This window comes from Cheilinus undulatus, linkage group 14 (assembly GCF_018320785.1).
Source record: "Cheilinus undulatus linkage group 14, ASM1832078v1, whole genome shotgun sequence".
Taxonomy (NCBI): Eukaryota; Metazoa; Chordata; class Actinopteri; order Labriformes; family Labridae; genus Cheilinus; species Cheilinus undulatus.
In genome coordinates this window covers 34,535,998-34,560,117 of record NC_054878.1, presented here as the reverse complement: position 1 = coordinate 34,560,117, position 24,120 = coordinate 34,535,998, and the positions used below count along the sequence as shown (strand labels likewise).

The following is a 24,120-nucleotide window of genomic DNA, read 5'->3' as shown; positions in this document are numbered from 1 at the left end:
GTTCTGGAAGTAAAGAAAATTTCCATCAGATTGTCAGATTTAAATTTTCAGATCACAAACAAAGGATTGGATTTGCTTTTTTTCCACATTTTGTAGGTCAGTAGATACTCCACATACCAAAATATATGTGCAAACATACTCTCAAGTGAATTTTCGTCATATGGCCCCTTTAAAGTTGTTTTTGATCCACCAATAAACTAAAAAATAAAGCATTTGGGTCAAAAACATTTGTATTCCTTCTGCATTTGAATCCATGTTGCTTTTTTCTTGCCTTCTAATACAGTTGTGTTTTTCTCTTTTTTGTATAGATTTTTAAATATCAGATTTATCTGACCCTAAGATAGTTTTATAAAGGGGCCAGTCCTCAGCATTACCTCTTTCAGGATTTTTAAAATTATTAATTAATTATGAGTTACAGGATGCTACTTGATGTCCCAGGATAAAAGGCTGTACATAAGCTGTCAGCACAGACATAATAAAGCAAAACTGTATTGCAATGATCTCTGTAGTGGAACTGGACTTTTAAAAAAATTAAATAACCCCCAAAAGTACATCATATAAAATGGTAATAATACAATATCTTGGCCAAATTTTTATTTTACTCTTTATTTAACATATTATTATAACTTCTGTGTAGTTTTTGGTTTTTACAGCTTTTGAAGACAAAACACACCTTGCAGTGTTGCAGGAAATTACACAAAGTACCACAACAGAACTCTGCATTGTGAAATCCAGAGTTCTGTTGTGGCCAATGTCATATGTTTAGCTTGAATATACAAAGGATGTGAAAGAAAATTACACAAGAGTCATGAGAATATTTACAACTGTACAAAAACAGTTGTTTAAAAGAACAAAAATATACGATACAAAATGTCTTTAACAATACTGTAGTTAAAAAAAACTTTGGTTTTAGTTAAATTGTCTTTTGGTTATTAGCACATTATAAGCAACATTAAAATACAACAAACAACAATTAAAAACACTGATAATTCATGCAAACATTTGTAAATAGCTTGTGAAGGGCAGTTTCTGTAGCTTTACGTGTCCCATTTAATACAAGAGAATACAATATTGTTGGCATACAGTCATGGATGGAAGCATTGGCAATTTTTCCAGAAAATGCAGCATTTCTCCCAGAAATAAACACATGTATATTTCATTTATGTGCATTGGAACAACACATTAAAAAAAAAAAACAGAAGACAAAAGGTAAAATTGACATAATTTTACACAAAACTCATAAATGGGCCGGACAACATTGTTGGCACCCATTTAAAACTGTAGGTAAATCATTTTATTTCAAGCATGTGATGCTCATTCAAACTCACCTGTGGCAAGTAACAGGTGCTGGCAATATAGAAATCACACCTGAAGCATGTCATTCTACTGTTTACAGAAAACAGAATGAGGCCTACAAAGAAAAAAACACAGTACTTGCAGTCAAACATGGGGGAGGTTCAAAGATATTTTGGGGTTGTTTTGCTGCCTCTGGCACTGGGTGCCTTGACTGCATGCAAGGAATCATAAAATCTGGAGACTATGAAAAGATTTTGGGCTGCAATGTATGGCCTAGTGTCAGAAAGCTGGGTCTGCGTCAGAGGTCATGGGTGTTCCACAGGACAATGACCAAAAAAATTCCAGGGGTGCCAATACGTTCGTCCATGACTGTATGTAAAAATAAGTGGACAAAAAAATGCTACACTTTCAGCAATATAGCTTTACATTTATCCACGTTTGAGAGACAGTTTTCCAGAATCAGGCAAGCAGGTTAAAACTATTACAAGTTCTGACATAGCTGATAAGAATCTTGTAATAATGAATCATACCACAGATACTAATTAACAACACTGTACACTTAATGCCACTTAAAGTCATAGAGGTCTTTGGAAAGATTAATTCACAACTGCATCATTCAGGGGAGATTAGTTGCTTGTTTCTTTGAATGTCTCAGGGTTTGGTTTCCATTTCTCTCAGCTGTACTTTGCCATTATCAAACATGTCCAGAGTGACATAAATAGTCGCCAGGGTTGTATTTTCTTGCTGTTTCCCTGCAGAACACTTACTTTGTTTGCTGATCCTCTGTGCAGGAGCTTCCTGTGAGCTTTGACTTCGATATGGGCTGAACTGGTTGTTTTCAGAAAGAAGCAGAGCTGTGGATTCTCCAGAAGACGATGGATGCAGCGTCTCCTCTGAGTCATCCAAGTCTTTGTTCTTTAAGTCTGGCACAGGAACTACATCTGGGACCGTGTACTCTTCCATCTGGTCCCTGCATGGGTAACTTGTACAGCCTGTGACTAGAGGAGGGGTGGATGTTCTACCAAGTTCCTCTGGGTAGACTCTGTCACAGTGGCTTTCATGTGGAGTATTGAATGGCTGGACTGAGCATGTTCTCTTTGGACACAGGCATACACAGAGAAAGAGAGGGTGAACACAAAAGACCAAGGATGCAACCTTTTGAAAACAAGATCATTCATAACAACTCATCTTTGTTTCTGCTCCTATTTACAGTACATCAAATATATACAGTAGCTGAACATTTATCTGGTGTAAGCCAAAGCTCAGTAAACACCAACGCAACAAGTTATTCTCATTCACGACAATTACTTAAGTTAGAAAAACATTTTCCTCCTTGACTATATATGTCTAGCCATGAAAAATCTCACTTTATCCAGCTCTCAAGTTTACCTCTTGATGGTTTTCTGATGACCACACGGCCACAGAGCTGAGTCCAGGGTTTGGCACAGGCTTCTCCTTGAATTTTTTCCACCTAAAAACCAAATTATTGCATCATAAAGATGTATTTTTGAATCATTTGTAATGAAAATGTGAAGGTCTCCTACTTTAAAACCAAAAAAAGATCTTGGTGATGTGCCTTTTGTGTACGTATCCCCTTTATGATGTTAACCTGAAAACTTACTGAATAGCACAGCACAATCCAAGACATAACACCAGAACCATAGTGATGCTCCCACAGACCAGGAGAGCTGTGACCAGCCGTGGGTCTGATAAAGAAAGAAATAATTATGCTGTTGTTAGTTGAGTTGAAAAATTTCTTACATCTGCTAAAACCTTGTATGATCTCAACGCTGGGTGTGAATTCCTCCTTACTTGTGGTAATGAAAAAGTCATGGGCAGAAACAATGCTTGAAGGTTAACTTGAGGTTGCAAAAACACTACAGGGAGTTCAAATTTTGGGATTACTTAAGATATTGTTTTGGTAAGTAATGGCAGATGCTGCTGGAACATAATTAACATTGGCAGCACATTTAGACACAAAAACAGTAATTTTGTTTTACTGGGCTTCATCTCAGTCTTTTTCCTTTTAAAGCTGTGGTCTACTCTTTCCAAAACTCACAGTTGCAGCTGCTTGATTCCAAGAACCTCTGGTTTGTTTGGATTCTTGTTAAAGTAACTTTACCTTCATGACTGCCACTCGAGGTTGCAGACAACTGCTGGATACAGTTCACAGCGGATCATCTTTCACTCAAGTGCCTGCATGTTTCAAACTTGCAAATAACATCTATATCAGGAGCTGAGAGATTTTTTTCATCAAAACAAGACTACAGACTCCAGCCTCTGTGACTCAGCTTCTACTAATTGGATGGCGAAATGGAAGAGAAAAATCAATAAACAATGAATGGAAAACTCTATGAAGTGATGGATGGATGGATAAATCGATGGACCAGATGGATGGAAGGATAGATGGATCAACTGATGGATGGTTAAGTGGACAAATCTATGAACAGGCGAATGGATAGAAGGATCAACTGATGAAAGATAAGTTGTACGATACGTAATGGTAGAGTTGATCAATAGATGGATTATCTAATATATAAATGAACTCACCCATGGATAAATGTGTGATTGGTTGATAAAAAAGATTTATGATAGATAAATTGATTGCTATGTTAAAGATGGATGGATGGATGGATGGATGGATGGACTTGGTGATAAGTGGCTGTTGGATGGATTGCTGGACAAAAAATATGTTGGATAGTAATTCATGAATAGATGGATGGATGGTAGTACAAGTTTACTGCTGAGTATCCCTGCCAACTTCCTCTTAACATGCCAAAGCCTACTGGCAGTCCAGCTGTCACATTTGTCTAAATAAGAACAACACACTAGCTGCCAAATTCAAATATTTGGAAAGAGTTTTACTCCATTCTCAAGTTTCCTTCTGAAGTGTGGTCAGCTTTATGTAACCAAACTAATTTTTTAATCCACTCCCACAGGTAGAAATAGTTTCCTGATCTTGATGTAAAAACCTAGAACAAGTCTTTGAAACTTACACTCTGTTATTATTCAGTCTGGACATTTTTTATAGATTCCTTAAGAATTTCAAGGGGAAACATTTTTATATAGCATGTCTTTTATGTGGAATAAGCTCATAAACTCACCAAATCTCTTAGTTGTAAACAGCCTTTCACTGCTTTGGGTTGTGCTAGTAAGAGCTGTTGCCTGGACGTAGACATGGTACTGGGTGTCTGGAGTCAAATCTTTCAAAGAGATGAACTGCCTTGTGCTATCTACAGTGGCATCTACAGACAAAACAGGACAGGAATGGAGTTGAAAAGGGGGACAAAAATGTATTTGCAAACTTCAAAGAAATCTGAGGTGTACTCACTGAGATAAGGTCCTTTCTGTGCACTGTAAAAGACAGTGTATCTGACAACAACTCCACTGCACACCTCCTGTGTCTTCACATCCCAGCTCACGAAGGCACTTTTGTCATAAGCCTGAACATTGTTGATGGTGACATTCCCTGGATCTGTTAGGGATCAAGTTTTCAAAATAAGACCAATAAAGCCAGGAGAAAAAAATGTTTAGCAATCTTTATAAAATCCGTATTATGTACCTCCGACTCTGGAGCAGACTTGAAGAGCTTGTGTCCCATGACCTGCCTTACCATCAGAGAGTGGAGTTACTGTAATGTTGTATGGCTTTTTGTCTGCCAGGTCTGAAGAAAGACATGAATGTCATTAAAAACCCTTACTTTTGTTAACCTATTCAGACCCTGCATGTGGAAATTACACTTTGGCTCTCCTACAACATAGCTATAATTTCTGCTGTTATAATTTTTTTGATAAATGTGCAAAATGTCCATTAAAGTTGCAGTAATGGCACACAGATGGCCTAGCAGTCTAAGGCATGACCCATGTATGCAGGCGGGCCGGATTCGAATCCAGCCTTTGGCCCTTTGTCACATGTCTCTCCCCACTCTTGGCCCGTTTCCAAATCTATCCACTGTCCTCTGTAAAATAAAGGCATGAAATGCCCAAAAATAAATCTTTAAAGTTGAAGTAATTTGCTTGAACTGTTAGGAAATGTACTTGGAATTTTCAAAATTTTTAATGAAGTATGGGGATATGTTTGTATATTTTGGAGAATGTCACTGGATAGTGGCTCAAAAAACACCTGCAGCCTGCATCACTCCCCATTCAGAGTTCCCTGCCTTACTGAACATTGGTGTTTTACAGACATTCTTCAATTTTCAGAAGATAAACTGACTTAAAAACAGTGAAATATCCCTTCAACAAGCTCTGAAATCCAAAGTTAATTACATATCATGCACCTGCACCAATAAAGAAATTAAATTCCTACCAATCCCAGAACTATACACACCCCTAAAGTGCCCCAGCCCTTTTGCTTGACCTATCACAGTCAGACAATTATGTATCTTCTGGAGGCCAAGAACCAAAAGGTTGTATTTCTAGTTATCATTAATAATCATTACAAACATTTCCAGAAGAATACTTTTTAACAGATGACTGTAGTAGGCAGTGGTGTAGTGGTCCATGCAGAATTAGGTATAGTCTTATAAACTCTATTAGGTTAATTCTTTATTCAAAAATGGGTGTAGTCTGTGGAGACTAAAAAAATAAGAGGGTATACTCCATAAACCCCCATATAGCCTGCACTACACTGCTGGTTATAGCATTGTACCTAGTTACCCACGCAATGAAATCGGCAGGGTTATGTAAAGGGTTCCGTATCTTTGTGTTTGTTTCTTTGTATGTGTACAAGATAACTTGAGAACTGAAGTCAGATCTTCACCAAACTTTCAGGGAATATTGGGATAGTGACAGGGAAGAATCGATTAGATTTTGGTGATGATACGCGCACCCGTTCGGTTTTTCTCAGACTTCGAAATTTTGAACACCATAGTAATCAATGGGAGCGTTCCTCGGTGGCACTGCTTAGGCGTGGGTCTGCTGCCTCAGACGGCCATTCTAGTTATTTATATACAAGACAGCAAAAAGACGAGTATCAAGAGTAAACTTAGACCTAAGAGAAGAAAAATTGTTTTCAGACTCCTTTTAAATCTCTGCGTAGTTATCCGATCTCATAGTATAGAGAGACTGAATATCAAGTTTTTGATCTAGGAAAGTTACTTACATTTATCCAAAAAAGTATCTCCAAATCCTCTGAAAAAGCTGAGGATTTCTGAGGCTTTTCTACCCTACATTGAACATTTCTTACAGTGTCTGTTGGTGGCATTAGTCATTGTTCTTTGTTTGAAGGAACAAAGCTAAGCATACTCCATCATATCGTATCTCTGTGAGACATGAGTCACAGTTCTGAAATACACTTTCCATCTCAGCTAATGCATTACAGAGAAGCTGATAAAAGTCTTTTCTCTGCCTGTATTCCCATCAGACTAGGCGATACCATCCTAATTGAACAGACTGTCAAATAAGTGAAGTCAACACATGTGAATTAGCACGGGGGTGATAATGACTCAGGTTTGTATTGAAACCTTCATTTTTGGTATAATTCTAAAAGCATATTACTTCATTACTGAATAATGCTTCCCCACATCTGTTGTTCAACCTACCCTTCAGTGTTACATTGGTGTATTTACTCTCCTTCCAATAGTACTGATTTCCCTCGTGGGTGTAGTCGATCATATAACCACTGACAGGCTGGGCCGGAGCCTTCCATGTGACTTGGATAACACCTTCAAGGGTTGAGGTTTGGATGTCAGTAACTTGAGGGAGGCCTGCCAAGTGAGAACAGGAGAAAAGAATATAATTGCCTTGTCAGATCACTAACGTGCTTCACTGGAAAGCATGGTCCAGTGATATGAATCACTGTGATGCATGAATTACCGTTACCCATCAAGCAAAGATGAATCGATTGCATTTAAACTCACTTTCTTCAGCTGCTGGAACATAAACGGAGTCCACCACAGACAGTGTGTCATTTTGGGAGACTTTGAGAAGAATTCGGTGTGCATCCTGATTCACATCAACATCACAAGTTGATCTGCCACATGTAAATTCAGTGTAATTTAGTCCTGGTATGTTGTGTTTCAAGGGAATCAGCTTCATCATGTAGATTAATCTGTCTCTGCATGTTGAAGGAATCCCCTGTAGCAGAAGAAGAGGAGGTTTTAAAGTCATTAAAAAAAAAAGCAGAACTCTTTAGAAATCTAGTTTTGAATTTAAATGACCAGTTTGGAAGTAACTTTAAGAGATATGCAAAGAATAGAAAGCAGAGTTTTCCCTACCGTCCACATGGCATGAACTTTTCTGAAACCATTTTTGTCTGGTTCAGCAATTTTTCTCCAAAGATGCAGCTTTACATCAGTCACTGAAAAAGTTTAATTAATTTCAATGAAACACAAATACAAAAATATTATAAAACACTTAGTTCCAAACAAGAAATCCGATTGGGAGAGAGATATTCCTGCTGATACTGAATGCAAAGTCATTGGGACTTTTCACAAAATGTATCCTTACGCCTCAGCCAAGTGTTCTGTATACAGTCATTTAACAATAAAGGAGTGTCTGATTTCATCAATAAATCTAATATAAAGGAATCACACAACATACTTCTATTAAAATTAAATTAGATCAAATTTGAACATACAGATAAACATACATAATACAAATAAACTGGTCTGTGGTTACCATGGAAAAAAAGTAGCAAGAATGCAGGAAAAAGTAAGTTTCTGGAACTAAACCTATTACAAAAAATAAGGACATTCGTGTTTGGTAGATTATTTCTTTGTTGTAGCAATGCTTCTTGGCAGTAACAAACAGGAGCTTCGCTCTGTGGGGGCAAGTACTGTCATCTTGGAGGCTAGTGTTCTGTCCCAGACTGTGGAGATATGGGATTGCCACTGGTTGCAGGACCTTATCCCGATATCTCTCTGCATAAGCCTTGTTTTTTCAGTGAGGGAGATGCCGCCCCACACCATCACACTGCCTCCATCAAAAGATGTTATCTCTGCATCTTCTCCACACTTTGTCCCTGATCCAACTGCCATGGCAGAATTGGGACCCATTGCTGAACATAACGTTCCTCCACATGTTCAGGTTCCAGTGTAAGTGTTGGGAACATCAGTGCGGATGGGCCTGACAGTGGAGGGCAGTCATGATAGGCCTTCTGGTAGCCCTATGAGACTGGAGCTTGGCTGCATGCAGTATGTTCTGGATTGTCTGGGCGGAGAGCTGTTAGCCATATCATCCTGCAAATGTTGATTGCAAATCTGTAGAAGACAGCCTACAGTTCCCAATTGCTGACAGAGTGAGGATCAGTCATACGTGGCGTGCCGATTCTTGGCGCAGACACCAACTGACCACTGTAGCAGGGCCCAAGTGCTGACTATCAGGTGCCTGATTGTCAGCACTTGGGCCACTGACATACACCTTAAAAACATAGCCGCATCCATCCATTACTCTCCTTCCCTTTAAGCCTTCATCACATCCAGACTTTACAAACGCAATAGTATTCTCTAGGGTACATCTTCCAAAGTCCTCAATAAATTTAAGTACATTCAGAACTCCACAGCATGCCTCCCCAGTTAACTACATCGCCCCTTTCCTTTAAAATCTCCACTTGCTACCTGTCACAATCACAATCAATTCAAACTTCTGCTCAAAAAGATTTTGAATCGCAAAAGACCCTGTCTTTCCCATTTAATGCCATTCATTTTAATTTTATTTATCAACTGGAAAAGAGCAGAGCTGGCATCATTTGGGCAAAGTACCCACATGGATGGTTGTAACTGCAGCCTAAAAGATGAAGATTTGATCTGTTTTAGGTTTTCTAAGGTTTTACCAGCAACTTAATTTCATTCATCCTTCATTCATCGGCACTTGTGAATGTTAACTTCGACTGTTGAATGAGTCATCCTCAATTCTATAAAAGCCTAGTCGGTTATGTGTACCACCAGGCCTGTGTAATTTGTTATCCATTCTCTAGAACAAATATTAATAGTGACAACATGCTGCATGAGTCACACAAAGGAGAAACTGTTTTCTTTGTGTTATCTGCATATTAAGATATTCACTGTGTCTCAACCTGAAACTCAGTGATTCAGATGTTATTTCTTCTTGCTGTGACTTTATTATGCCTCTATACCAGTGACAGCCAAGACCAAAGGTGTTATGCCATCAGGTTGTACACCTGTTTGTCTGGTCTATTCGTAAGTATGCAACAAGTCAAGAAGGTTTGAGGGGATTTTCTTTAAACTTTGCAAAAATGTTAATTAAAAACCCATTGAAGACCTGATTAGAATTGGAGACCAAAGATCAAGGTTTTTGGATCTAATGTTTACCATGCTTATGAGGTTTCTACCAATCACAATACCACAGAAACCACCCTCACCCTCCTTCCTCTACTTTCACTATACCCAGAGAAAGCATTTAACACCAGGTGGTTGTTTTAGTTCCTCTAAAAGCCAATCATAGATTCTGGCTTGAGCAACAGCAACATAAATCTTTGCGATCAAAGAAACTTTCTTTGTTCTTGCTATTTGTTTTTAAGAAAAGCTACGACTGATTTGTAAAGTGGAAAACCAATGTGCATTCACAAATTACAGCAGACTCAACATGGCTTCATTTCACCAGGACCATAAAACACCATTTAACTTTGTATAAGCGACTGGTTAGTAGGGTGTTATTAATGCTAAAGTAAACAGTATCAACAATGGTCTTACTGTTGAGTTTGGTCAGAACTTTCTTCTCCAGGCTCCAGTCGCTCCAGGGGGCCTCGTCTATGGCACAGCGCACTGAAAATTTATAGGTAGTGCAGGATTCCACTTTATCAATAATAATCTTCCCCTTTTCTTCACAGTCAAGAGTTTTATTAATCACCCACTAGGGAAGACGTAAAGACTGGTTAGAAACATTACTTCAAATTCTAGAGAAATCCAGAAGATCAAACTCTGAATATATTAAAGCTTTGATGCACTGATGTGACGTGTTCCTACCTCTGGGGTTTTTCCATTGATAGCCTGGAACAGAAACATAGATGAGATCAGTTAATCCATCAAAAAGCAGTTACTGTCTTAATTTGACAGTGAGAAATTTGGGCCCAAATTGTGTTGCATTTTCAATGCTTACATCACTGCCATGAGCGCTTACATGTCCTTAAAGATGGGAATCCTTTCCCTGCTACCATCAATCCAAGTTGAATTTTAAGTTACTATTTATTTGCTAATCACCTACACTTACACAACTGTCATTTTTCTAAAAGTACATTCTCAATGGGAAGCTCAGAAGCTAACAATGTGTGCAATTATATTCTAGGTTTTAAGTCAAATTAATTTATTGTACTCAATATTTTTTACATTGCCATTTCTAGAATATAAGAGATGAAAAGACAGCAGTGGTGGGAATTTAGAAAGAGTATATTTTTTGAAATGCACGGCAGCATATTTTTAACAATATGCTGCTTTAGATAAATGCTAATGCTAGCATTAAAGCAAAGCCTTCCTAGCTTTCATCAGCTTACATTACGTAAGCTAGCAAGTACTTGTGTTAGCTAGGAATTCATGCTTTTTCCATTCTTTTTATTATCTATTTCTGGGACTTATTCCTTTAGGACAGAACAGTGGATAACAAAGAAAAATAGCAACAGGTCAGTGTTGAGCAGAGGCTAAACTCTTGAAGGACTAGCTTCCGTACTTGGGGTTCAACCTAACCACTAGGCTATCTGTGCGCCAGCTGCTGCTATACTATCACGAAAAATTAGCCAAGAGTTTTCCACAACTTTCTAGCCAACGATAATATAATCAGATAGACTAAAATGTCATTTAGTTTTTGTCACACACCAAAAATTCTTCATATTTCTCCATTCTGAGTAAATCTATCAAAAAAAAAATCATCTGTATCTCTTTTGCCTCTTAGCAGTAGAAAGCAGGGACCCCAGGTTTGGCAGGGTACTTAAAACACACCATCATTATTTGGTACCACATTTAGGCAAGAGAATAATGCTTGGACTTTAAGTTAAGACTGTTAGGACTTTTTATGAATTAAAACTAGACTAACATGTTTTGAAGTTTTTGTCAACTAAAACTAAAAGTAACCTTTGTAGCTCTGTCAGCTGCATGAGCAATGTGGAAAACTTAGCTAACATAACTTATATAGCTCCGTTAGCTGCATGAGCAATGTAGGAAACATAGCTATGCAGCTAACCTAACTTGTGTAGCTCTGTTAGCTACATAAGCAATGCAGAAAACATACCCACATAGGTAACATAGCTTTGTAGCTAATGCTAAGCACACAAAGCAGCTATGTAAGTATGTAAGTATGCTAGCTTTAGCTACGTTTGCTTATTCTCACATGGCTTAAACTTACTTAGCTACATTTGCTTATGTAGTAATGTTAACTAGCATTAGCTTAGGCTAACGAAGCTAAAACAAGCAATATTTGTGTAAAACCAGTTGAAAAATAATTTAATCCCAGATTAGACCTCTGTTATGGAAATTTCCAGTATTCCAGGCATTTCTAATACTTCAGATATTCTACTTCAAGGCCAAGGTCAAGCTGTACTGTCAGGAATTGAGACTCCAGGCATCTCCCCTTTCCTCTGGGCTGACAGTTTAAACTCACTAGCTTGAGGTAGACACAATGCTGTTTGTGCCTAAAGTCAAGGTTGTTTCCTTATTGCTTGTGCATCCATAAATCTAAGACAGAGACAGTCTGGCTCCAGTACGTCTTAGCACTGGAGGTCACTCAGTTGATTCTGTGGAATCATACTGAGTCATGATCAAGGTTTAGGTTGCCCAAAATACATAAGAGGGTGAACTACTTTAGGCTTTGTTTGAAAAATCAGGCTTCAACCTCACATTGTGTTTGATGTTGTTTCTCCTCCGCCGAAACTAAGTAAACAGCTCAACTTAAACTATCCGAGTCACCTTTTTCTCTGTTTTATTAATGAAATGTTTCTTTGTCTGTAATGTTTGCAATGTGTTAATTTTCTTAATTTCACAGCTAGTCGTTATTAATGAATAAAGCTGAAGCTTTTTTTTATATTAATCCTTGAAATACCTTGTAGTGGAAAATTACAGCACTTCCGTTCTGACAGAAACGGGGAGCTGTCAATGTACAGACTGCAGCCAGACTGTGTTGTGTTTTAGACTGACCTTTGTGAAATCAAGGTGTGCATCTTTTTTCTATTTGCTTCGAACTAATACTTCCAATTCCCAGTGTTGCACTCAAATAGCAAAAAGGTACATACCTTGCTATATCTGACTTGACAGTGACAGGGAACCCCTGTTACGCTATCCATTTGGGTCCAATTAACCATAAGACCCCCAGGACAGGTAGTTACATCTAACTTTGGACGGACAACTTTCCCTGAAGGAAATTCAGAAGCAGGTAAATATAAAACACAGTAAGAAAGACAGAACATATCTTTGCTAATATATATATTTAATAACATTTGCCTTGTGTTACTTACATATGTGAGATGAGGTAAATTCTTGAGTTTCAGAGTAAGCTTCAAAGTCGGCAGATTTGGCTCTCACGGTGACATTGAAACTTCCCAAAAGACGTATTATTTCATCAGATTTCATTTTATATCTGCATGTGCATGTTGTTCCACGTGAGCTGCAGATTTCCTTCTGGGAGGGATGATACGAAGAGGCACTGAAAAAAATAAAACATTTTATTTTGGTCCAAAATTATCAAGCCAAGGGATTTTTCACTAAATTAGTTCTAACTCATTGAAAGACAATCTGAAACACACCTCAGTACGGTGTAGTTTATCTCCTTAGAAGGGTTAATCCAGTGATCCCAGTTGCATATTAGTACGTCTGGCACACCAATTGCTTCTTGAGTATCATAATCTAAGATGCATGATATGTTGCTTGGTTTGGCTACAAAATAGAAGAAATCAGGATTGTCATTACAATCTATGTTTTTGAATGGTTGAGGCCTGACAGAAATGCCAGGTCAGCTGCAGTAGATAGTCACTGTGGGGTTTCCCCAAGGCTCATTGCTTGGTTCTATCTCCATAGTGACATGATATATATTTCCAAGTTATGCTGACAGTAACCAAATTAATTTAAGACATGGTTAAGCAAACTATTGTATGTAAGCAATACCAAACATGAAAGGTGGTGTCATTTTTAACAAAACCACAGCTAAGAAGAACCTGTTAAATATTTAAAAATCTTAGGCTTTCTGATGGTTTGGCTGATGGTGATGGTATGAAGGGGGAACCTACCCCTTCTCAACTATGTGTATTATATTCTAAAGGCAAAAGCTCAGGGTAGATGCACCTTAGACAAAAGCCTGGAGTTTATTTACTCTTTAAAGTCTGAATAATGTTAAAATAAAGGTCTTACTGTATGTTTTGATAATAGTGCCTCCAAGGATCTCTCCAGTAGTCTTACTGTGGCACTGCAGTGCAGCACTGTGCTCAGTGAAGTTCCTGAGTGTTAGGACAGTGTGTGTGGTGTTAATGGTGTCTGACAGGCTCTCATCGATGACTTTGTTGTTCAGCTTCCAGTAGATTCGACCATGGACACGAGTGTGGCACACAATTTTGATACTGGATCCTGCTTCAATGTATGGATCTTTAGGACTGACATCACTGTCTCTCTCGCGCTGGCCTGCAGGAAAAATCACGCTTTGATTTTAAGAGAGATTAAAACATTCCCCATTTTGCAGAAGTTATGTGCTGATGTTGTGCCAAAGTCTGCTTCCTTGATGAAGCCCCATCTCTTTACCTGACCAGTGTTATCTGCTACACCTAATCATGTGGTTCACATAACAACGCAAACACTAATGCCACTCACAGACAGACAAACACAAGCTAACGTGTTGGTGGTGTAGACCTAAGGCTTCTGTCTGTAGAGGAGAAAAGGATTCAACACAAGACTGAACTTTTCTCCTGCTTTAAAGCTCCTCTCTGACCATGGCGTATACGTGCGTCAGTGCTGTCTATGAATTACTGCTCTCTCTCTTTCCTCTCTTTCTCTCTCCTTAGTGAGCTGCAGACTGTTAAAATATCATTGTATTAACATTCCACTTCTATATTTCATCATGATGATACACCCCAGTGAATAAACATCAGTATATGAGCTCATTTTCAAAACATTTGATAAGTGCCACGTTGCAGGAAATATTATAGATTTACCGTATATTGATAATTGACTGATTAAAAACCTCATAAAATCTCTTGCATCCTAACAACTGACATACAGGAGCCAGGAGGGAAAAACTTCTACAGGAATTAAAAAGCTGTAAATTTCTGTTTTTATCATTTTATTTATCACAGTAATGAGAGTTAAATCAGCTGATTACAGCTTGTGTTAACTTAACACATTCAAATAATCTGTTATTTTAAAAAAAATTATTGTTTTTTAACAGTAAGTGGATGTCTATTTTTATGTAAATACTCTGCTTTAAAGAATGAACCTGACTAAAATGATCTACAATGAGACCAGGAAAAAGTTGAATCTCCTATAATGGACTGATAACAAAAGGATTTAAGCCCTGATGTTTCTAACAGTGTGATTTCTCTGTAATGTGCTGTTAAATTTATGCAGGTAGAAGTCCTTTAGGAGACCTGACTGTTATTAGGTTGTCTCATCCATCATTTAGCTTCCTGCCTTTTTATATGAAACTGCAAACTTTGTTATTGTCTGCTTTCACCTATGGACAAATGTTTGTAAGTTAGAATCACAGTTTACTTTGAAATTTTAAATTGTAAATCCTTGAAATGTAAACTTTAATCATATTAAACAGGATTTCCAGACATCATAATTTCGGCAAGCTAAAACTGAGAGTGGCTTGTGAATGAATGAATGATGAAATTCATGACTTGAACAGTGATTATTAATCATTATAGTTATAGTTACTTGTAATGATATTTGGGGTTGGATAGGTGATGCCATGGCGCTGCCATGTGGATGTAGCCTATACGTCAGATGTCACCCACAGTTGATGACGTAGGCACTAAGGGGAGTCAAATGTCTGCTCAGGAATTTTGAAAGTTAGAGGGAACATTGCTATCCCGTCTTTTTGAAAAAAATACTTTACATGGTTTATCTCTTCTTTTTTAAATGAACACATGGATCAGTAAATGCCAAAACATTATACAATCAGTCCACTGTAGACAAAATCTGGCAAATTAGATGCAGTTATACCTTGTGTGAACATCTTTAAACATTATGATTGTGTAAGACCAGCTTTCACTGATCCCATATTTCTATTTGGACAAATTTAAACACCATTAAACTTGTTCTGAGTGTATTAGACATGCTAGACTAACACGTCTACACCAGTATTTAATAATCACATCATCCAAAACCAGCAAGATCCTTCATCTCCCCTGGGGATCCCAACCACTGACCTAAAGGATATAAATAAAATTATGAATAGAAACTCAATTGATGTACAGTGCTTAACAAATGTATTAGATCACCACCTAAAGTAAGGTTTATGCCACAGCTGCCCTAAATTAACAGCATTGGTAATTACCAAAATCATTTTTTATGTTTATGCAATGGTTAATACACCAATATGTAGAAGCTCTTTAACCAAAATGATATTTTTAATGCTAAAATATAATTATTATTGTTATCCATATAAATTTTCAAATTTACTGATTTACAAAAAAACTGAAAAATAGTAATGCACATTAATATTTCTTGATTAATATGTCAAATTATAGTTAATTACTTGCATTCCTGAACAGAAAAATGAGTTTTAGTGGTTGAATGTTATGCTTGATTAATTTCTGACTTCTCAGAGAAGCTCAGTGAGCTGACTCAAATTTGGGTATAAAAAGGTAAATTCAGTTTGAAATTCCTCATTCCTGTTCAAAATGGTAAAATGTCGAGAGCTCTGAAAATGAAAGAGTCCGCATTAAAGCACTTCATGATGCTGGGTGGTCTCTGAGACAAATATGACAGGTGGTCTACTAAATTTGTTAAGCACTGTATATCAAATGTTATTTGTCTATTGGTACACTTGTAACCATTCATATAGCACTGATTTAACGTTTTAATTCTATTGTAATATTATCCTGCAATCTCAGCAAACGACAATTAGCTTATCTCTTGCTAAACTCAAGGTATTTTTATATACTGGTACCCTCATGTGACCATTATGTTATGAAACCAAAACAAAAGCAGGATTTCCAATGACTCCTACTCTGGTCAGACACAGTTGTGTCTGACTAGTCAGCAGCATTTTCAACGGTCACATAAGTTAGTCCAAATACTATTCTTTTGTCAAGCTCTTTTATCACAAGAAAATATCAAATAAAACAGTCTAACTTACCTTTGCATGTGGAGACGACTAGAACCAAGATGAATGTGACCAAAAAGGGATACATCTCTTTTATCCCACAGCCAGAGCTCAAGGAACTCGCCTTTTGAACTACATTTAGACCTGAGAGGTTTAAGGATAAAATTTAAAAAGGTTTACAAACGTCTTTACTCAGTCTTGTGGCAGACTGTTCCACTACCGTCGCATTTTCCCCTCTAAATCTACATTTTAGCCACCATGTAACAGGAACTGAAGCAAGCACTGAAACTAACGGGAGGTATTGCCTAAGTAGAAGCACAGCGAGCAAAGGGGAAGTGAAGTAACTTGTCCACAGCCTGAGTGCCCGAATGAAACTTAGATAAGAGATAATGTGTGTCCCCTTCCTGAAATAATAATAGAGAAAACCTGGCTGCTGCTTCAAATGAGCCACGCGGGCTGCTGACGAAACTACAAATCACTCACGAGCGGCAGAAAAGTCTGTTAGAAAAGTCAGATAATCATAGATAAAAGAGGGAGAGAGGGTGAGCCATTGAGTTACATATAAACAATATTTAAGCTAAAAGAAAATTTAACTCAAAAAATTTTAAATGACATGTATTGTTACTAATTGTTATACAGACTCAAATCTAGGGTCCTTAAGTTGTTAGGGATTTTAGACAGTCTAAATGCGAGTCGAGAAATTGTAAAAACCATGGCATTTCAATGCGAAACTAAGGAGAACTTATCTTTTAATGTCGTTTTCTACAGCTTCTCATATAAAACCCCAAATTGTGAAACATTTTATCTACACATACGTTATAAAAGATTTAATCAACTGGTATCTTCTCACAAGACGTCACCTACTGGCTTACTTTGTAATCAAACAGCACCACCTAGTGGTGAATACGGCATGGCTTACAAACAGGAATAGTGAAAATACAATCAATAACATCAGTGTTGAAGTATGCCTGTTAATTCTAGAAGTACCTTATGTAATACGTACCTTCTATCTTCTGTGAACTACTCAGTTTCTTATTTTGTGTTTTAAAAAGTGATAAATTACAAATTCACAATAAAAAATGGAAACCGATCTATGTATGTTGTATACAATAAATACAACTGCAATTAATTTAATTATATTAAGCTTTTTAACTAATGTAATGGTACTTTAACCTTTTATTGGGCAACAAACCGTACATAGTCACCTGGGTCAACTTCCTACCTGGCCTCTCACCAACTCTGTAAGACAGTAGAACCAGAATGATTTTTGCAAATGGCCCTAAAATTATAACTGTTAAGCTAAAGAAACTCACAAACTTTAAAGGTAAACAGTAGTATTGAATGTCACGATATGTTGCGTAGGATTTCTAGCAGTAACTGAAATTTTAGCATGAAAAATGGAGGAGCCATATTTGGACTTACACGCCCATTTAGGGGTGTAAATGTTGTCTATATTAAGACATATGGTGAGTTCATCTACCAGGCCATTCTAAGAGTGTTTTGCTGACAAATAACGTATTATGTTAGATAACAGTACTCAACAGTGTAGTTTAATGTTGCCACAGGTTTGTAATAAAGGTGATACAGTGGTACATTTTACAAGTTCAAGGTACTTTTTCAAGGTTTAAAAAGTAAAATAGGTATGAATTTTGGTCAGACTAAAATAACCTCATAACAGTTTATTTATGTAATTAATATCAGTTTTTATTTTACTGTGAGCCTAATTTCTCCTTCTATTATTCAGACATCATAGTCATGTTTTGCCTCTAAAAGAGGTCAGACTCCAAGAAAACCTCACCACATCTTGTAAAAATTAATATTTTGTATCTAAATAAGTTTTAAATGTGCAATTAAATACTAATTTTTCCATTTACATTTTAATATGAATTAACTTTATAATTAAAAAAAAAAAACATAAATGGGCAAGGAACCGTGTATAGGTACTTTTCACAATAACAATGAAACAAATATATATAGATGACAATAAATGTATTGGAATGTCCACCAATAATATCCCAGGGCTTAAATGTTGAATTTCCAATTATTTGAATGAGTGCCCAATAAAGGGTTAATAACCCGGAAGTAATGTTAAAGCTACATAGCTAATGCTGCTAGCTTAGTGAGTCATTTACATCAGCATCGATTCCTTGCGACCGTTAAAGAATGTTAATTATTTTTCGTTGATTAAAATCATGTGATGGAGAGAAGATATAAAAAAAAAAATCTTTGTATGATAGTCAAAATGATTGAGTCAGCATAGTTTGTAAATTTTACGGTTTTATGTGAGGAGCAAGAACTTCCGGGGTAATTTTGTAACTTGTATACATAACACATCGTAACACCGAGAGAGAAAGTACCTGCTAACCTGTCAACGGTCCCCGTTCCCATGTCTACAGCGGTGCTTGTAGCTGCTGTTGTCGGCGGTGGGGTACTGCTCCTTATGCGCCGTTTGTTCCCCCGGCAGAAAGCCGTAAAGCTCCTCCGTTATCCGGCCAACACCATGCGAGGAAAGACGGTCATTGTAACCGGGGCTAACTGCGGGATAGGGAAGGCCCTGGCCGGGGAGCTGCTAAAACTCCATGCCCGGGTCATCATGGCTTGTCGGGACCAGCGGAGCGCCGAGGAGGCGGCTAAAGACATCAAGAAACATGCGGGACCAGAGCAGGGAGAGGTGGTCATCAAACACCTGGACCTCGCCTCTCTCAGATCAGTGCAAAAGTTTTGTGAGGAAATTAATGAGGTGGGTTGAAATGAATGAGGAGGCGCAGTACAGACAGCAACATTTCTAGATTTAGATTTGCCCAGTAAACTACTGTATATGTCAGCTTTTAAAATAAGTACTTTTTAGCTTATTCCATCCATTGTGACCCTCGACACGTCAGGTACTTTAGCTGTAAGGGGGCTGTCCGTGGTGCTGAACTCCAGTGATGTGGCTTCATGCAATTAGCTAGTAGTTGTGGTAATGGTTTAAATAGTGACTGGTTTAACTGGTGACTTTCAGACACTTCATCCGCCTGTGATTGACTTGTTAACAACTGTTGAAGACAGCTAATCCTCGCGAATACTTCTTTGTGTTTGTTTGTTAGTTAAAATAAATGTATCTGATAGTAAGTATTTTTAATATTTTCATATTAAAGTTAATAAGGAAGCATCTGTACCTACGCCGTGTTCAAATTCAACTCCATAAGCATTAAAGTCACCAGTTAACGTGGTACATTAAAAACATTACAATGGTCTGTCATCTTTCTTGTTTGAGGTCACAACAAAATATACACTTCTTACAATTGATAGCCTTGAATGATTAAAAATAAACGTTTTTTATTGAAAAGTTTAATTGTAGTTAATATAATCATTTAATGCCTTAATTTCGTGAATGAGCCACAACGCCATGCAAACCTACATCTTCACAGCTCTAACTCAGCCAAAGTCTGGTTTAAAACACCATAAGTGTGGTGCCTCATCTAGTTTGGAAAAATATTTATAGATAGTGGTGCTGTGACTTCTGGAGATGATTTTTGTCTCTGTTTCACCAGGTGTTTTGCTATTCCTAGCTCTAAATAGACTTTTTAGGCATGTCAGCCTCTCTGACAATACATATATATTGAATATTTATAGTTCCCACTTAAGGACAACACAGTCTGATTTTTCAGTCCTGTACAGGTTGCAAAAGCGAGACGGCAACAGAGTAATGTGACTGCTAATGCAAAGTATGAACTGTAACATTTCTAGATTTCTCCTCTATAATATTTATAGTCTACACAGGTCTGTAAGCACCTGGAACATTGTATGTAATATAAATTTTTGCAATGATGTAGTTGTTTCACAAACAGTGTTTGCTTTATGTTAACAGTGTCTTCATCACTTCTCATATTTTAAGTGTCAGTCAATTTAAAACGCTGTTTCTCTCAGTTCTGTTGGCTTCCTTTGCTTTGCTATGAGCCAATAATCACTCACAACCACTGGGTGTCAGCGGTGTTCCCTATAAGACCAGTAGATTGTATTTCAGGACATGACTATGGTCCTACGGTCATGAATAATCCAGCCGACCATAATCTGTACAGCTTGATGGAATAGTATAATGATGTCTAAATTATGTCTCTGTGTGTTCAACATGAGGGCCAGACCGATATGTGTTTTGTGAGTCCTATACATCAACTTTGAAGTCAGGAAAAAATTACACATATTGAAGCCTAGTAAGTGAATTTTTGAATGAAAGTAAACACTTTTCTTGGTGGATCCAGTGCTTATTTTTCATCAAGAAGGCAATGCACACATTTTTGGGCAGTCTCACATTTACAGCAGTTTAAGGCTGTTTTACACTTCCATACACAAGTAATTTAGATTTTCTTCATGGCTCTGTTGACCAAAGTGAAAATGAAGACAACTGTTGGTCTGAGGAACTGTTTAATCCTCAGTTTTTGTTGCAAATATGTTATGCAATAAAAATGTTGGCATTATTAATTTATTAAATTTCTCTGCTCCTACAGGAGGAATCAAAGATCGATGTGCTTGTCAACAACGCCGGCCTGTACCAGTGTCCCTACACAAAGACAGAGGAAGGGTTTGAGATGCAGTTTGGCGTGAATCACCTGGGCCACTTCCTCCTCACTCACCTCCTGCTGGACCTCCTAAAGTCCTCAGCTCCCAGCCGCATCGTAGTGGTTTCCTCCAAGCTCTACAAGTACGGCCACATCAACTTTGATGACCTGAACAGTGAGAGAAACTACAACAAGTCCTTCTGCTACAGCCAGAGCAAACTGGCCAACCTGCTGTTCACTCTGGAACTGTCCCGGCAGCTGGAGGGAACGGGGGTCACGGTCAACGCTCTCACCCCTGGCATCGTGAGGACCAGACTCGGCAGACATGTTCAAATCCCTCTCCTGGCTAAGCCGCTGTTCTACCTCGCCTCGCTACTCTTTTTTAAGAGTCCGTTGGAAGGGGCCCAGACTCCGCTCTATCTAGCCTGCTCCCCCGAGGTGGAGGGAGTGTCGGGGAAGTGTTTCGCTAACTGTGAGGAGGAGCAGCTGATGGAGAAAGCCACAGATGAGGAGGCAGCCAAGAGACTGTGGGACATTAGCAGGAGGATGGTCGGCCTCGCTAACTGAGCCCAGGCCTGTTCTGAGGACTTTGAGTTATCTGGCCCCGGACAGAACCGCCTCCATCCAGGAGCACGTAATTGTCTTGGATTGTTTCCAGGTGTAACCTTGGGGATATAGCTGATAATTAAATGACATATTGTGCAAACCAAGTGTATAAACCAAGTGTGTGTGAGCAGGAGTGCACATTGCAGTGTGATAATTTGAGAAAGTGTAATGCTGTGAATTATAAAAATGTGTGCCTGCACAGTGTGATGGTTTGAGCTAAGAGGCAACGCTGTGTGAAAGATTTCTCCTTCACTGCAGTAATGTTCCTCATGTACATGTTTATATGGAAAAAAACAGAATTAAAACTACATGGTTACCTCAGCTAGTATATCTGTTTTCTCCTTGAGAAGTTAACTTGGGATATCAGGTTTCTCCAATAACTGTCTGTTAGTTTTGGCAGCTATTTCAAAATTTGTCTTAGTCTTTAAATTGAAATAGTCTACAGTTTTTGTTATGTTTTTGTTATTTCCATGCCTGAAATTTTTACTCTACTTTTAGTCAACCAAAACTCAAAATCATTTCAGTCCAGGATTAGTAAAAAAAAAAAGTCCTTCCATATAAGTTTCTACTTTTAAAAACAACCTTCATTCTCTTGGAACTAATTTATTTCAGCTATAAATAATAAATAATTGTAAAATTAATCTAGATATAAAATGCTCATACTAGTGCACTATCAAAACTTTAATCTATTTGGAATACACTGATGAAAATAGTGTCCGACGATATGTATAGCATTGCCCAAAATGTCTTGGCATGCTGAAGCATTAAGACCGCCCATCATTGAAGATAAGGGGCTTAACCCAAACCCTGAAAAACCCAACATCTACCAAACCCACACTCATCCATGAGAGAAGCATAACTAGTCACTCCACAGAACATTTCTACTACTCCACAGTCCAGTGTCTGTAGGCTTCACACCACGCCACCTGACGTTTGGCATTGGACTTGCTGATGCAAGGCTTGCATACAGCTGCTCCGCCATGGAAACCCATTCCATGAAGCTTCCATGAAGTTCAGAATTCTTCAGCTAGGGAATCAGCAGAGCGTTGGTGACTTTTATGCCCCATGCATCTTCGCAACTGTTGACCTCGCTGTGTTTTTACGTGGCCTTCTGTTTCGTGGCTGAGTTGCTGTTGTTCCGAAATGTTTCCAGCACAAGTTAAATGATTGCTAAATTTTGGGTGCAGTTTAGCTCAGTGGGTTAAAAAAGGCACTCTCATACAGAGGCTTCTGTCTTTTTTTTGCCCCACTGGTCACATGATCCAGTCTTGGTCCTGGTACTGTTTGGTGCTGGCCTCCCCCTTACTCTTTCTCCCCGTATTCCCTATCTCTATTCAACTGTTAAAAGTAATCTTAAAAAGCTAACATTCAGCTGACTTGGTAAAAGCCTAAGTGATACAGAATATTTGGCTATGTTCACACAGCAGTTAAAAGTGACATGAATCTGATTTTTTTTGCCCACATGTGACTCGTATCTGATTTTTTTTCTAAAAGTGTGAACAGTGCAAGTCACACTGAATCTGACCTTTCCGAATCAGATTCAGGCCACTTTCGTATGTGGTTCTGAATCAGATGCATATCTGATCCTTTGGAGTGGACTGCAGTGTGAACAGGCAAACCAAAAAATCAGATCTGAGAAAAGATCAGAATTGAGTATTAAGGCCTGCAGAGTGAGAGTAGCCTTTGTTACTATTTAGCTGCTAGTTGTGTTTGCTGGTGGTGGTGATGATGCTGTGTATTCATGGCTGATGGCAATAGTGTTTGTGTCAGTGTTTGTGTTTGAGCTGTACAGTAGACTGATCATGCCTGACCATCTGATCATGACGTGTCAGCACATTTTTAAGGTCTGGTCTTGTTTTATTAATGATTCAATCTTCCCCTGCCCTTTCCTTCCTGTTTCACCAGCAAGTTCCTGTGAGTGCAGCAGACAAGTGATAACAAACTTCTGGAAATAAGTTGGTGGTTGGGGCTGTCTCTATTCCTGTTGTTGTTGACACAGAGCTGAGAACAACAAACCCAGAGGGAGTTTGTCTTCACCGTCTTTTTAGGAAGTCTTTATTTCACAATGTATTTACATATGGTATGTCTGATTTCTGCTTAAGCCCTTGGGTTAACACATTTCCAGAGAATTTAAGATTTCTGAAAATTAAACATTTGGATCCTGTTAAATTACATTTAAATGATCCATTTAGTTCGAACAGGTGCGTGAATAATGACTAGGACTAACTGATCTGCTGTGTTTAGTAAGTTTGGTCACTGTGTGATTTGCTGATGAAACCTACACAGCACATTTCTTATTTCTGGCGACCTGACAGAGCTTCACACATCAGGATAAAAGAGAGACGTCTCTCCTGCTCGCTGCATCCATCAAAGTCTCGCTGTGCTGTCAGCTTTCCCTCCACCGTGAGGTCACATTACTGCTTGTGCCGTGCAAATCCTCACAGTGTTTTTGAAAAGCATGTCTATTTCTGGCTCAGCTT

The 24,120-nt window shown here is 38.1% G+C and overlaps 2 protein-coding genes across 2 annotated transcripts; one reads left to right on the top strand and one right to left on the bottom strand.

Annotated features, from left to right (window-relative positions):
* Positions 1-591: 591 nt before the first annotated feature.
* On the bottom strand, positions 592-16,850 carry LOC121521473 (interleukin-31 receptor subunit alpha-like). Its single transcript, XM_041805488.1, has 16 exons — positions 16,530-16,850; positions 13,586-13,852; positions 12,985-13,114; positions 12,697-12,884; positions 12,475-12,593; positions 10,223-10,246; positions 9,950-10,109; positions 7,514-7,596; positions 7,157-7,373; positions 6,839-7,003; positions 4,859-4,960; positions 4,628-4,771; positions 4,401-4,541; positions 2,918-3,002; positions 2,686-2,767; positions 592-2,391 (listed from the first exon to the last, which is right to left on the bottom strand). The coding sequence occupies exons 1-16, from the start codon at positions 16,582-16,584 to the stop codon at positions 1,948-1,950; spliced, it is 2,406 nt and encodes an 801-aa protein (XP_041661422.1). The 5' UTR covers positions 16,585-16,850; the 3' UTR covers positions 592-1,947.
* A 1,937-nt stretch (positions 16,851-18,787) lies between these two features.
* rdh14b (retinol dehydrogenase 14b) lies at positions 18,788-21,961 on the top strand. Its single transcript, XM_041804479.1, has 2 exons — positions 18,788-19,236; positions 20,984-21,961. Exons 1-2 carry the CDS (start codon positions 18,883-18,885, stop codon positions 21,599-21,601), a joined length of 972 nt encoding a protein of 323 aa, XP_041660413.1. The 5' UTR covers positions 18,788-18,882; the 3' UTR covers positions 21,602-21,961.
* Positions 21,962-24,120: the final 2,159 nt, after the last annotated feature.

Excerpts from the sequence above, each read along its gene's own strand:
- LOC121521473 (XM_041805488.1), bottom strand. The coding sequence starts at position 16,584 with ATGTATCCCTTTTTGGTCACATTCATCTTGGTTCTAGTCGTCTCCACA. Across the intron at positions 13,115-13,585 it reads CACTATTATCAAAACATACA|CCAAACCAAGCAACATATCA; the intron begins GTAAGACCTTTA and ends TCTATTTTGTAG. Across the intron at positions 10,247-12,474 it reads GTCAAGTCAGATATAGCAAG|GCTATCAATGGAAAAACCCC; the intron begins GTATGTACCTTT and ends TTTCTGTTCCAG.
- rdh14b (XM_041804479.1), top strand. The coding sequence starts at position 18,883 with ATGTCTACAGCGGTGCTTGTAGCTGCTGTTGTCGGCGGTGGGGTACTG. Across the intron at positions 19,237-20,983 it reads TTTGTGAGGAAATTAATGAG|GAGGAATCAAAGATCGATGT; the intron begins GTGGGTTGAAAT and ends CTGCTCCTACAG.